Source organism: Theropithecus gelada, chromosome 12, assembly GCF_003255815.1.
Source record: "Theropithecus gelada isolate Dixy chromosome 12, Tgel_1.0, whole genome shotgun sequence".
NCBI classification, from domain to species: domain Eukaryota; kingdom Metazoa; phylum Chordata; class Mammalia; order Primates; family Cercopithecidae; genus Theropithecus; species Theropithecus gelada.
The window spans coordinates 48,384,005-48,396,764 of NC_037680.1; the positions used below are offsets into that span (position 1 = coordinate 48,384,005).

The following is a 12,760-nucleotide window of genomic DNA, read 5'->3' on the forward strand; positions in this document are numbered from 1 at the left end:
TTTTTTTTTTGAGATGGAGTCTTGCTCTGTCGCCCAGGCTGGAGTGCTGTGGCCGGATCTCAGCTCACTGCAAGCTCCGCCTCCCGGGTTCCCGCCATTCTCCTGCCTCAGTCTCCCGAGTAGCTGGGACTACAGGCGCCCGCCACCTCGCCCGGCTAGTTTTTTGTATTTTTTAGTAGAGACGGGGTTTCACCGTGTTAGCCAGGATGGTCTCGATCTCCTGACCTCGTGATCCGCCCGTCTCGGCCTCCCAAAGTGCTGGGATTACAGGCTTGAGCCACCGCGCCTGGCCGATGACCCACGTTTTCTAACTGCTTTTTTACTTTTATTTTGGGGATTATTTGAGCTATCTTGTTTAATGGCAGCATGGTATTCCATTGTGTAGATATATCATAAGTTACTCTACCAGTAACATATTTATGTTGTTCCCAATATTTTCCTTTACAAACAATGCTGCAATGCCTACTGTATATGTGCTATGCATACATATACAAGTATGCCAGTAGATGAAAGTCCTAGAAGTCGTGGACATTAGTCTAACCTCACTCTTAAAGTGACTCTACTACCTTTACAACAGTTAAAATTATCACCATAAACTAAGGTTGTGGGAACTTTATAATGTCCCAATTTGAATAAATTCTGTGCAAACAGGAGCATATTGGACTTCTCCAACCATCTCTTTCATGGCCAGAAATTTGAATTACCTTTTTTTGTTGTTGTTAGAGACAGGGTCTCACTCTGTCACCCAGGCTGGAGTGCAGTGGCATGATCTCGGCTCACTGCATCCTCAGCCCCTCCAAGTAACTGGGACCACAGGCAAGTGCCACCACACCTGGCTAATTTTTATATATTTTTGTTGTTCTTGGTAGAGACAAGGTTTCACCATGTTGCCCAGGCTGGTCTCCAACTCCTGAGCTCAAGCGATCCACCCACCTCTGCCTCCCAAAATGTTGGGATTACAGGCGTGAGCCACTGTGCCTGGCCTTATCTTAAATGCACAGTGATTTGAATGGTAGGCATATGCACCTTTCTGTTTATTCCTTTAGTCTTGGCTTAGCTCTTCTCAAACCTTTGCATCCTTACAAATCACTGTATTTCTGGGTGTCTCAGCTTCAGTCCTACTGACATTTTGGGCCAGATAATTTTTTCTTGTGTGAGGCTGACCTATGTATTGTGGGATGTTTAACAGCATCCCTGGCTTCTACCCACTAAAATGCCAGTAGTGCCACCCCCACCACTAGTTGTGACAACCAAATATGTTTCTAGATATGTCCTCTGGGGAACAAAATCATCCTTGGTTTAGAATCATTGTTCTCTGGGATTGAATATCCATCTACTTTAAGCACAATTTTTAAAAATTACGTAACATATACATAGTAAAAAAAAATGCAGTCATGGACTTTCTAAGTAAAAAAAAATTTAAAATTTATGAAAGTATTTGATGAGAAATAAACTACCCTCCCACACCGCCACCCAGTTCACTTGTTTACAATTATTTTTACCAGTTTCTCTTTTATCCCCCAGAATTATCAGTCTACAAACATCCATTTCTATTATAAACACAAATACTGATATACTACATGCAGTACTCTGAGTATCTTTTCCAGTTAATGCATATCTTTACCAGCACATGTTACTTCAGTTCTGAACACCTTAATTCTAAACAACGGTATAATATTCCATAGCTCGATGTCAATGTTTGACCCAATACTGTATTAAAGGACATTTAGGTTGTTTCCTATCTCCTACTACAAGCAATGCCGCAGCGAATAGCCTTTTGTATACACCATTTTATATATGTGGGAGTGTATATGTAGGATGAATAGTGATGGAATCTCTGAGTGAAAAGGTATGGACATTTTACATTTTGGTAGATTTTGCACATATTTGAGACAGAAGGAATTTTTTTTTTTTTTGAGACGGAGTTTTGCTCTGTCTCCCAGGCTGAAGTGCAGTGGTGCGATCTCGGCTCACTGCAAGCTCTGCCTCCCGGGTTCACGCCATTCTGCCTCAGCCCCCTGAGTAGCTGGGACTACAGCTGTCCGCCACCACGCCTGGCTAATTTTTTGTATTTTTAGTAGAGGTGGGGTTTCACCATGTTAGCCAGGATGGTCTCTGTCTCCTGACCTCGTGATCTGCCCGCCTCGGCCTCCCAAAGTGCTGGGATTATAGGCGTGTGCCACAGCGCCCAGCCAACAGAAGGAAAATTACGGACACAATTGGTAAGGAATTTTGTTAATTTTCAGAGTTGTGATAATGGTACTGTCATTATGCAGGACAATGTCTTTATTCCTGAGAGTCATATGCCTTAGCATTTAGGAGCAAAGGGTCATGACATTTGTAGCTTACATTCAAATGGTCCAGAAAAATATGTTTGTGTATGTGGGGCATGTATGTGTGTGTATATATACACATACACATGTCTGTGTGTGTATGTGTATATATACATATAAAGCAAATGTGACAAAGTTCGTAAAAGTGTCGAATATAGGTGGAATTAAATACAGGTGTTCTCTGTATGGTTCTTTCAACCTGTATGACTGATTGATTGACCGACAAGGTCCTTGTCTGTTACCCAGGCTGGATTGCAGAAGTGCAATCTTGGCTCACTGCAATCTCCACCTCCTGGGCTCAAATGATCCTCCCACCTCAGCCTCCCAAATACCTGGGACCACAGGCGCACACCACAATGCCCAGCTAGTTTTATATATATACACACACACACACACACACACACACACATAAATATATATATATATATTTGGGGGGGTGGGGGAGGTATAGACGGGGTTTCGCCATGTTGCTCAGGCTAGTCTCGAACTCCTGGGCTCAAGCGATCAGCCTGCCTAGGCCCCCCAAAGTGCTGGAATTACAGGCATGAGCCACTCTGCCTGACCTGCTGTATCTTTTTAAGTGTTTAAAATAAAAACTGGGTAAGAAAAGACATATCACATGAAAGAACAGTATGAAAAAAGGAAAAAGCGAGTAGGAAACAGCTCTGAGAAATTAAAAATGATTGCTCTAACTCAAGCAGCAGAAAGACTGAGATATAAAGTTGAGGGAATTTCCCAGAATATCAAAAAGAGAGAAAGAAAATATGAGAAAAAAAGATAAAACAGGATCAATGTGGGAAATTCAATAACCAATAATTTTCCTTTCAGAGAGGAAAAGCAAACAGAACATAACCAAAGGAAGAGGATAATTCCTCAAAGTTGAAGAAATGAATCTTCAGACTATTATAAGAGCTCCCTGAAGTTTGAGCAGCATTGCTAACATTTACTGAGCACTTTCTATTGTTGGCTAAGCACTTGCATGAGTTATCTCAATTCTCATTAACAACCCTTTGAGGTACTTTGTATCCTCAACTGAGGCCTAGGAAGGTTACCTTGACCGAGGTCACACAGCAAGTAAGTGGCAGAGCTGGAAATTTGGCCCATGCAATATGACTCACTTAGATTCTCAACCACTGTACCGCTACCACTTAGCTAAAAAGATCAACTCACAGGCCAAATTATTAAGTTCAGAATCCACAGCATAAAATTAAGATCCTAAATGCTTTCATAAGGGAAAACGCAGACAACCTGGGGGAGGAAGGGGGGATTCAGCATTACAGTTTATCAGTCATACTGCATGTTGAAAGATAATGGAACAATATCTTCAAAGCACTGATGCTGAATTGTTTTTTGTTTGTTTCTTTGTTTATTTGTTTTTGACACGGAGTCTTGTTCTGTCACCCAGGCTGGAGTGCAGTGGTGCGATCTCAGCTCACTATAACCTCAGCCTCCCCGGGTACAAGCGATTCTCCTGCCTCAGCCTCCAGAGTAGCTGGGACTACAAGCCCAGGCCACCATGCCTGGCTAATTTTTGTATTTTCAGTAGAGATGGGATTTTGCCATGTTGGCCAGGCTGGTCTTGAACTTGTAACCTCAGATGATCCACCCACCTCAGCCTACCAAAGTGCTGGGATTACAGGCATGAGCCACTGCACCTGACCTGTTGCTTTTCATTGTAAACCTTGTTATAATTGTATGGTTATTTTTTCACTATATATGTCTTTGATATAAAAATCTGTTTAATATTACTACAGGTATATTGTTCTGCCACTGAAGCTCCATATTATTGTCAAATAAAACTGTAAATCCAGGAAATTTTTAAAATAAAAGTTTACCTGAAGCAACCAAATGGCACCTTTAAACAATGGAACTGTGCTCCACCTGACTCCGACCAGGCAGAATTCACCAAAAGATAGTGAAAGTTTTCTTAGGAAAAAAAAGAGCAATACTCAATTCTTTTCTTTGGAAACTGATTCTCAAAGGAATCATAATTTACCATGTACTTTACTTGGTAAAAGACGAATCTGGAAAAAATGTGTTATCAAAACAAATTGTCTCCATCTTTGATACACTGGTTTTATAAGTCACCAAAGCTCTGAAAAACATACTTCATAATTTTTTGGGCTTCCCATTAACTCAGTGGAGAAATGTAATGCAATAAAAGTATAATATCATTTATGAATATCTGCTGAGCTCTTGTGTGTAAGATGCTGCAAGAAGTGCTGTATTAATGTAAAAAATTGTTTTTAAAAACCTCCAGTGTTAAAATATATACAGGCTTGAAATGGAATAAATCTTCTATAACCTCCCTGGGTCTCACTGTCTTTATCTTAAAATCAGAAGGGGTAGGGTTAGAGTTGGATTAGGTGATCTTGAAGCCATTTCTAGTTCTTCAACCATATCCTCGCTCCTCCATCTTAATAAAAGACTAGTTGGAACATGTGCTTTAGACTCTCAGTTCACCTGGATAGCTCGTTACATGTTTAATTAATAATTTTGGCAGGTGAATCTGTGCGGAAGTCTTGGGCTGGATGTGTGTGTTTGCCTGGCTCTCTGAATCCCCTTTTGTGAAGGCCGTGGGGCTACCACAGAGAGGCTTGTTTGCTGTCTGCTCCTAGAGCAGCTGCCGCTTTCTTCCTTTATCCTTCATCAAGCAAAAGAAAATGCAGTGATGTAGAATGCACTCCAGACAGGTTATTCTCTGGGTTAAAGTGGATGGGGTGAGCACAGAGGAGCTCGGTTCAATGGGAAGAGAGGTCGTGGCAGCATCTGCCCTCTTATTTCAACAGTTTCAGTCTTGAATATAGAATGTGTTCAGAGAGAGGCGAGCGAAGAAGTTAAAAAATGCACTACTGCTTAGTTTCTCAGCCAGTTTGGGGAGTGGAGGTGGAGAGTGGGAGGGCAGAAAGGGACATACAGCTAGTTTTCTCTTTCTATTATTAAATCCCTTCTCATTTCATGATCTCCACTTCAGAGATTCTTATAGCAGTCTCTTTTGTGTAACTGCTAACTGACTAAAGAACACTATTTCATACTTATATGCAGGAAATGGCAAAATTACAAATATTTTCATCCTCTGATATTAATGATCAAACTGCTTTCCATAGGCACTGGCCTCACACAGTCCTACAGGACCAAATATTTTAAATCAAAACCACTAAGAACGTAACAGCAAACACAGAACCATAAATATAGCAAAAGAGTAAACAAAAATGGAAAAATATGAGAAGATAACCAATATCACCACTTCATGAGGGAAAGGGAAAAAAGCCACAGGAAAATAAGTAATTTTACAAGAGAGGGAAAAATAAAAGAAAGAAGAGAAACAGGTGCGGAGCGAAGGCAAAAGGAAGAGAGAGAATGCACAGTAGACTGCAATAAAGACATGAATATTATTGTGCATTCCTATGCTTTCGTGTGTGACTTGCCTAGTCTGCTGTCTTTTATTCTATATACCTATGTGACTGGTTGTGATAAAAATGGGTATCTTCCTTAGAAAGTCCAGCAAATAGTGTCAGGCACAGTGGCTCATGCCTGTAATCCCAGCACTTTGGAAGGCTAAGGTGGCAGCATCGCTTGAGCCCAGGAGTTTGAGACTAGCCTAGGCAACACAGTGAGACCCAGTCTCTACAAAAAATAGAAAAATTAGCCGGGTGTGGTGGTGTGTGCCTGTAGTTCCAGCTACTCAGGAGGCTGAGGCAGGAGGATCACTTGACCACGGGAGGTTGAGACTGCAGTGAGCCAGGATCATGCCACCACACTGTCTCACATATGGCATTACTTTTCCTTGCAAAACATTAAATATTTACACATTTTCTCTAACAGTACCCTTAGATTACTCAGTAATATATTCATGATTGTTTCAAATGATTGGTATAGGAAACATGACATTCTGCCAGCAAGTTAGTTGAGAGTGCCCTAGAAACTGTCTGCCTGAACCTATAATCCTTCAAACATAGACCCTAACTTTAGAGGGGCCCAATCAGCTACTAAGACAGATCTTTGTTGTACATGCAGTTTATGTTTATGCAGGACTCCTAGTTCCTGAAAAGAATGTTCATTTGACTTAAAATATGTAAACACGTAGCATACCAACATATTAAAATTAGAGAAGCTAGAGGACAAGACTGGAGATTCTTCTCCAACCACAGAGTTGCTAAGAATTGATCGTGAAATCAAATCAAAAGGCTAACTTTACGGATTCAGATGGCAAAATGAAGAGGCAGGGTCAGGAAGGGAGAATGAGGCACCTGGGTCTAGATGACAACTGCGCTGAAGCTGTGTGGTCCCAGGGTACCAGTTTCCCCCAGCAGTCACATTATATCAGTTAATCTTACAATGTGTTCATATAAAACAGCTTTTTACTACAGCTATGTAAGCACCTTGGCTCCTATTTCACGGTCTGTGTTTTCTTTCTCTTTCCTTCTGTCCTTCCCTCCTTCCCTCCTTCCCTCCTTCCTTCCTTCCTTTCTTCCTTCCTTTCTTCCTTCCCTCCTTTCTTTTTTTTTTTTTTGACAGTCTCGCTCTGTCACCCAGGCTGGAGTGCAGTGGCGTGATCTCAGCCCACTGCAACCTCCGCCTCCCGGGTTTAAGCAATTCTCCCTGCCTCAGTCTCCCAAATAGCTAGGATTACAGGTGCCCGCCCCACGCCTGGCTAATTTTTGCATCTTTAGTAGAGATGGGGTTTTGCCGTGTTGACCAGGCTGATCTTGAACTCCTGACCTCAGATGATCAGCCCACCTTGGCCTCCCAAAGTGCTGGGATTATAGGCGTGAGCCACTACTCCCGGCCTGTGTTTTCAAATATATTATAGTAATCCTAATATATATATATATAAATATATATATAAATATAAATAAATCTAAACTTGTGAGACAAATTACAAGATGATGTTATTTACTGTAAGACAAACATTTTAAAAAAATTATTTACTTCATGTCACATAATCCCTTAGAGCATTTAAAAATGCAAATATTCAATTAAAAATTCAATACATACATTACAGAACCTGCATAATTTAAATTTTATTACAAACTATATACAACTTTAGAAAAACTCATGGTATAAGTCTATAATATCATTAAGTTCAAGAAGGAGGAAGGAAAAATGGGCTTTTCAAAAATATGCATATCGGAATTTATTTGATTTATACATTTTATAAATAAAAAGATTTTAAAAGAAGTGAATAAGACATGGTCTTTTGAAAATCAAGGTAAAGACCTATAAAATAATAATCACAATTAATAAAAATATTTTAACATTCAAGAATGAATTTTTGGACATAAACTGAAGGTATTACGTTATCCTTTATTTCTTGAACTCTGGTTTTGAAAATTTATTCAACTTTTTTTTTTTGAGACAGAGTCTTGCTCTGTCGCCCAGGCTACAGTACAGTGGCACAATCAGCTCACTGCAGCCTCAAACTCATGGGCTCGAGCGTGCCTCCTGCCTCAGCCTCCCAAGTAGCTGGGATTATATGCATGTGCCACCACATCTAGCTAGTTTTTAAATTTTTTGTAGAGATGGGGTCTCACTGTGTTGCCCAGCTGGATCTCCAACTCCTGGGCTCAAGCTATCCTCCTGCCTTGGCTTCCCAAAGTGTTGGAATTACAGGTGTGAGCCACTGCATCCGGCCGAACTATTCGATTTTTTATTCAAGAATCCCAAGTACATAATCTGACTAATGGTGAGAATTCAAATCAGTGAAGTGCCATAATATAATTAACCTTCATTTCACAGATAGGAGCATGGACAGAAATGGAGTAGAGAAGTGACTCAGTAGTGGTTACTCATCTAAATAAAAGCACTCTAATGCTCAAGATCACAGAATGTTAAAATTGCAAGGGATCCTAGATATCAGTGATCCAGCCCTTTACCTTGTTGGTCACTATGTATATATCCGCCCCCCCCCCCGCCCTTTTTTTTTTTGAGACAGTCTTCCTCTGTGGCCCAGGCTGGAGTGCAGCGGCGGGATCTCAGCTCACTGCAAACTCTGCCTCCCAGGTTCAAGTGATTCTCCCGCCTTAGCCTCTGAGTAGCTGGGATTACAGGTGTGCGCCACCATGCCTGGCTAATTTTTGTATTTTTAGTAGATACAGGTTTCACCATGTTGCCCAAGCTGGTCTCCAACTCCTGGCCTCAAGTGATCTGCCTGCCTCTGCCTCCCAAAGTGCTGGGATTACAGGCATGAGCCACCAAACCTGGCCTATATCCTATAAATTGATGGCTTTGGCAGACATGTGCTGGCAGCTTTTAACCCTTCTACTGTGAGAAGGATGTGTAGGAGAGAAGCCAGATCCAGGGTCAGTGGATGAGCTATCACCTGTGCAAGTTCATATTTGCTTCATTTCTAGCTCATCCCAGATATATACATTCCATGCTGAACTTATTGAGGATTTCCTCACTGGATTCCACTACTGCTGGTGCCAAATGGGTCCTCATAGTGTTTCCTTTTCCTTCTAGTTGTAGGGGAATAAAGCATTCCTTTATTTTCCAAGGGCTGGCTGAGTTAAATCACATGAACATGTGTTCTATTTCAAATGTGTTTGAAACTGGGCTTGATGCCTTAAGGAATTTTGCTAGGGACATCTAGATTTCTTTTTTCTGCACACTTCTTAAGACTCTGCAGCCAGCTAACTCTCAGGCTCCTTTGCTGCACTCAGATTGCTGGCTTCAGTTATACAGAGGAAAGACTTGCCACATTCAAAAATGCTTTCCCTGGAATTGAAATGAGTTTGCGAAAGGTAGGGCTTGAAGTAACCCATAGGATTACATTTTATTCTCAGTCTTGTACATCTTATTTACCTTGTTGGAAAGCATTATTTCTCTTTATCTTTCAAGGTGACCCAAAAGCATCCAAAACCAGGTTTCCAAGAATTATAGCCTGTGTCCTCTAATGAAATGCCAACATTCACTCTCTTTAAAAGTAAAAATATCAAGATTATGTAGTCATTAAAAAGAATAAGTTTGAACTAAGTGTTCTAAGATTTGATGTCTATGATGAGTGGAATGGAAAAAGCAAGTCATAACAGTAAGTATATGATTCTATTTAAAATACTTACATTTGCCTGTGTGTAAAAGGCAAAGATCTGGATTGAGCACACGGTGGTTAACTGGGGAGTGGGACTGTGGTGTGTACAGAGGGCGAGGAAGGGGCTTGCACTTGTTCCTTAACTCATTTCTGAATTGTTCTGAATTGTGTAGATTATTCACTGAGTTAGTAGTGCTTAAAAATTAATTAGAAGACATCACACACATTCACCGAGAATCCTTATCAATCTTTACTGCATTTAAAGTCTGGAAACGGTTACATTCTCAGTTTGACTGGTTTCATGCAGTGTTCAATTGCTTCACCTGACATTCCTCGGGTATCAGGTTCTGTGCCGGGCACGGAGGCTACTAAGATGAATAACACCTGGTCCATGACAGGATGGCATCTACCCCAGAACACAAGTAAGAGAGACAGTGAATTTGGTAAAAATGGGCACCGTCATCAGTAGGCATACATCAGCTCCCTCATTTGATTCACAATTGGCCTTCTGCAGGCTTCATCTCTTGGCAATGCAATTGGCAGGCGTCATCCTTTTATACTTAAACTCCAAATTTAGGATTAAGACTCTAGTTATTACTGCCAAGTACAGAAGGCGTCCTTGGGGAAAGAGAAGTCTCCTGAGCATACCCACTGGGGTACCTAGAATAGATTTTGCAGCGACACACAGATCCTGTGTTGTCTGGAGTCTCTGCTGAGTAATGTAGATTCTGGGACAGCAAAAGGGAAGCTGGTGACTTTGAACCAAATTTTACCTTTCAACTGAGTCCAGGGGAATAATTTGCAACAGAGTGGCAGATGATACAAAGTGCTATGTTGAACACTAGATTGTGCTTTATTTTTTCCGCCCAACTTCACGTTTCCATGCACCACAATGTTGATGCTATAAATATTGGATGCCACGCTTACCTGACAGGCTTCTTCCATCCCACCTGGGCGCGGGGGCTCAGAGCGAGCGCGAGAGCCGCGGCTGGAGCCCGCCTCTCGCGGCTGGAGAGGACTCAGCCGGCCGCGGGTTCTGCTGCTTGCCCGGGTGCCCTAGTCGCTTCCCCGCCAGGGCTCCCGCAGTCAGCCCCACGCGCGCACGCGCGCTCACCTCGGGCGGCCTCGACGCCTCAGGGCTTCGGCAGAGATGCGACTGGCCGGCTCCGGCTGGCAGGGCGGTGAGCGAGTGCTCGCGGCCACGTGACCGACGCCAACATGGCGGCGCCCAGCGGCGTCCACCTGCTCGTCCGCAGAGGTAAGTGCGTGGAGGACAATCCTGTGAGGGTTCACACGGTTGTTCACTCGGTACGCACCCGGGTCCAAAGGGATGCACACCCGCGCTGAGACTTCTCGGCGCACACGACTGTACTTTCAGTCTTTACAGACACACGCAGACACACACGATGACACATTCACACACCCCAGGAACACACGCAAAAATTTGTTCACTGATCACCCGCCTAGACCACGTCACCACGTGGCATCTATTCGCAATTACTCCTTGAGATTTGCGGGCCATCGTCTGAAGCTTTTTTCCCCCAACTTCGGTTGTATCATTAGTGTAACAAACATTTATTCTGTATGCCGGACGAAGAAACCTATGGTAATTCTGAAATGCATCTGGACACCCGATTTCCTTCCCTAGAGCTTATGTAGACATGCCTTTTGGGGACTTGCAAAATGTGATTGTTTTCTTCCAGTGACTTAAAGTTAAGAAGATAAGAAAAGATGTCTGGGTAGTTCTAAGTAGGTTTTATCCTGCGTGAGTGTTGAGATTTTAGTAAATATACAAATGCCTTTGCAGCAGAATTGGGGAAATCTTTGGTGGATTTGAACTAGGTTCTGAATCTTTGTTGGAAAGAACTGGAAAGTTTTTTCAAGGACGGGGAAAGAGGAAAACTCATGCTTTGAGGAGCTACTTAAGTGTCAGGCATGTAGGAACAGTTTTGTGAGGTAAATATTATTTTCATAGTAATAGCTACTGTTTATTAAGTGCCTTTTAAGTACACGATACTGTGTTAAGCGCCTTACATATGCTTGCTTCCTTTTAAAACTCAATGAGTGAGACCCTGGGAGGTCGAGAGGCTGCAGTGAACGGTGATCTTACCACTGCACTCCAGACTTGGCAACAAAGCCAGACCCTGTCTCAAAAACAAAAACAAAAACCCTGTGAGTTAGGAATTATTTTCTCTTTGCAGAAGGGAAAAGTGAGGCTAGAGAGGTTAAGTAACATGACTAAGGTCACACAAATGGTAAGAGGCAGAATGTTCATTTGAACATGATTCTAATTTTTTTTTTTTTAACTCATTTCTCTGTACTGCATGACATGGTCACTCCATAGAAGTCTGTGTGTAAAGTTCAGCAGAGACAGTACAGGATGAGTGTGTGCAAGAAGTGAAGAGAGCCCGGGCACGGTGGCTCACGCCTGTAATCCCAGCCGAGGCGGGTGGATCACTTGAGGTCAGGAGTTCAAGACCAGCCTGACCAACATGGTGAAACCCCATCTCTACTAGTATACAAAATTAGCTGCACATGGTGGCGCATGCCTGTAATCCCAGCTACTTGGGAGACTGAAATAGGAGAATCGCTTTAACCCAGGACGTGGAGGTTGCAGTGATCCGAGATCGCATCACTGCACTCCAGCCTGGGCAATAGCGAGACTGTCTCAGAAAAAAATAAAATAAAATAAAAATAATAAAAAATAAGAAGTGAAGAGGAAGATATTTTTAGAGAGGAAGAAGGTTGGTAATGGAATAGACTTCAGTGTTAGTGGAGATGAGAAAGGAGCCACAGGAATATTGGAGGGAGAGATGTGTATGGGAAAGGTGATGTAGTGAGCATTTTGGACTGGTTGCATGGAGGAATGGAGATGAGCATGAGAGTGTAGCCTTGTGAAAAGACAGCCAATTTATATCTCTTAAGATCTGGGCTCCAGGCCTGGCAAGGTGGCTAATGTCTGTAATATTACCCAGCACTTTGAGAGGCCAAGGTGGGCAGATGACTTGAGGCCAGGAGTTCAAGACCAGCCTGGCCAACATGGTGAAACCCTGTCTCTACTAAAAATACAAAAATTAGCTGGACTTGGTGGCGCATGCTCATAATCCCAGCTACTTGGGAGGTGGAGGTGGGAGGATCACTTGAACCCAGGAGGGGGAAGTTGTAGTAAGCCGGAAAAAAAAAAATCTGGGTTCTAGTCCAGACTTTCTTTACTAATTAAGTTACTTTTCTGTTTCTTCTTTTCACAAGAAATCATGGCCTTCAGACTTCATTTTTGTGTGCTTCTGGTAATGGTGAGAAGGATCTGAGTAGATAGTCAATGTAGAGGAGGAGCCAAAAACCAAAAAACAAAAACCTGAAAACATACATAGGTGTATATATATACACCTATGCATGT

General features: G+C 42.3%; 1 protein-coding gene across 1 annotated transcript in view; it reads left to right on the forward strand.

Annotated features, from left to right (window-relative positions):
• Window positions 1-9,953: 9,953 nt before the first annotated feature.
• The window catches only part of METAP1D (methionyl aminopeptidase type 1D, mitochondrial), a 93,225-nt gene continuing 90,418 nt past the window's right edge, over window positions 9,954-12,760 (forward strand). The window contains 1 exon segment of the mRNA XM_025404090.1: window positions 9,954-10,621. Within this exon segment, the coding sequence (XP_025259875.1) occupies window positions 10,180-10,621 (442 nt within the window). The 5' untranslated portion in view covers window positions 9,954-10,179.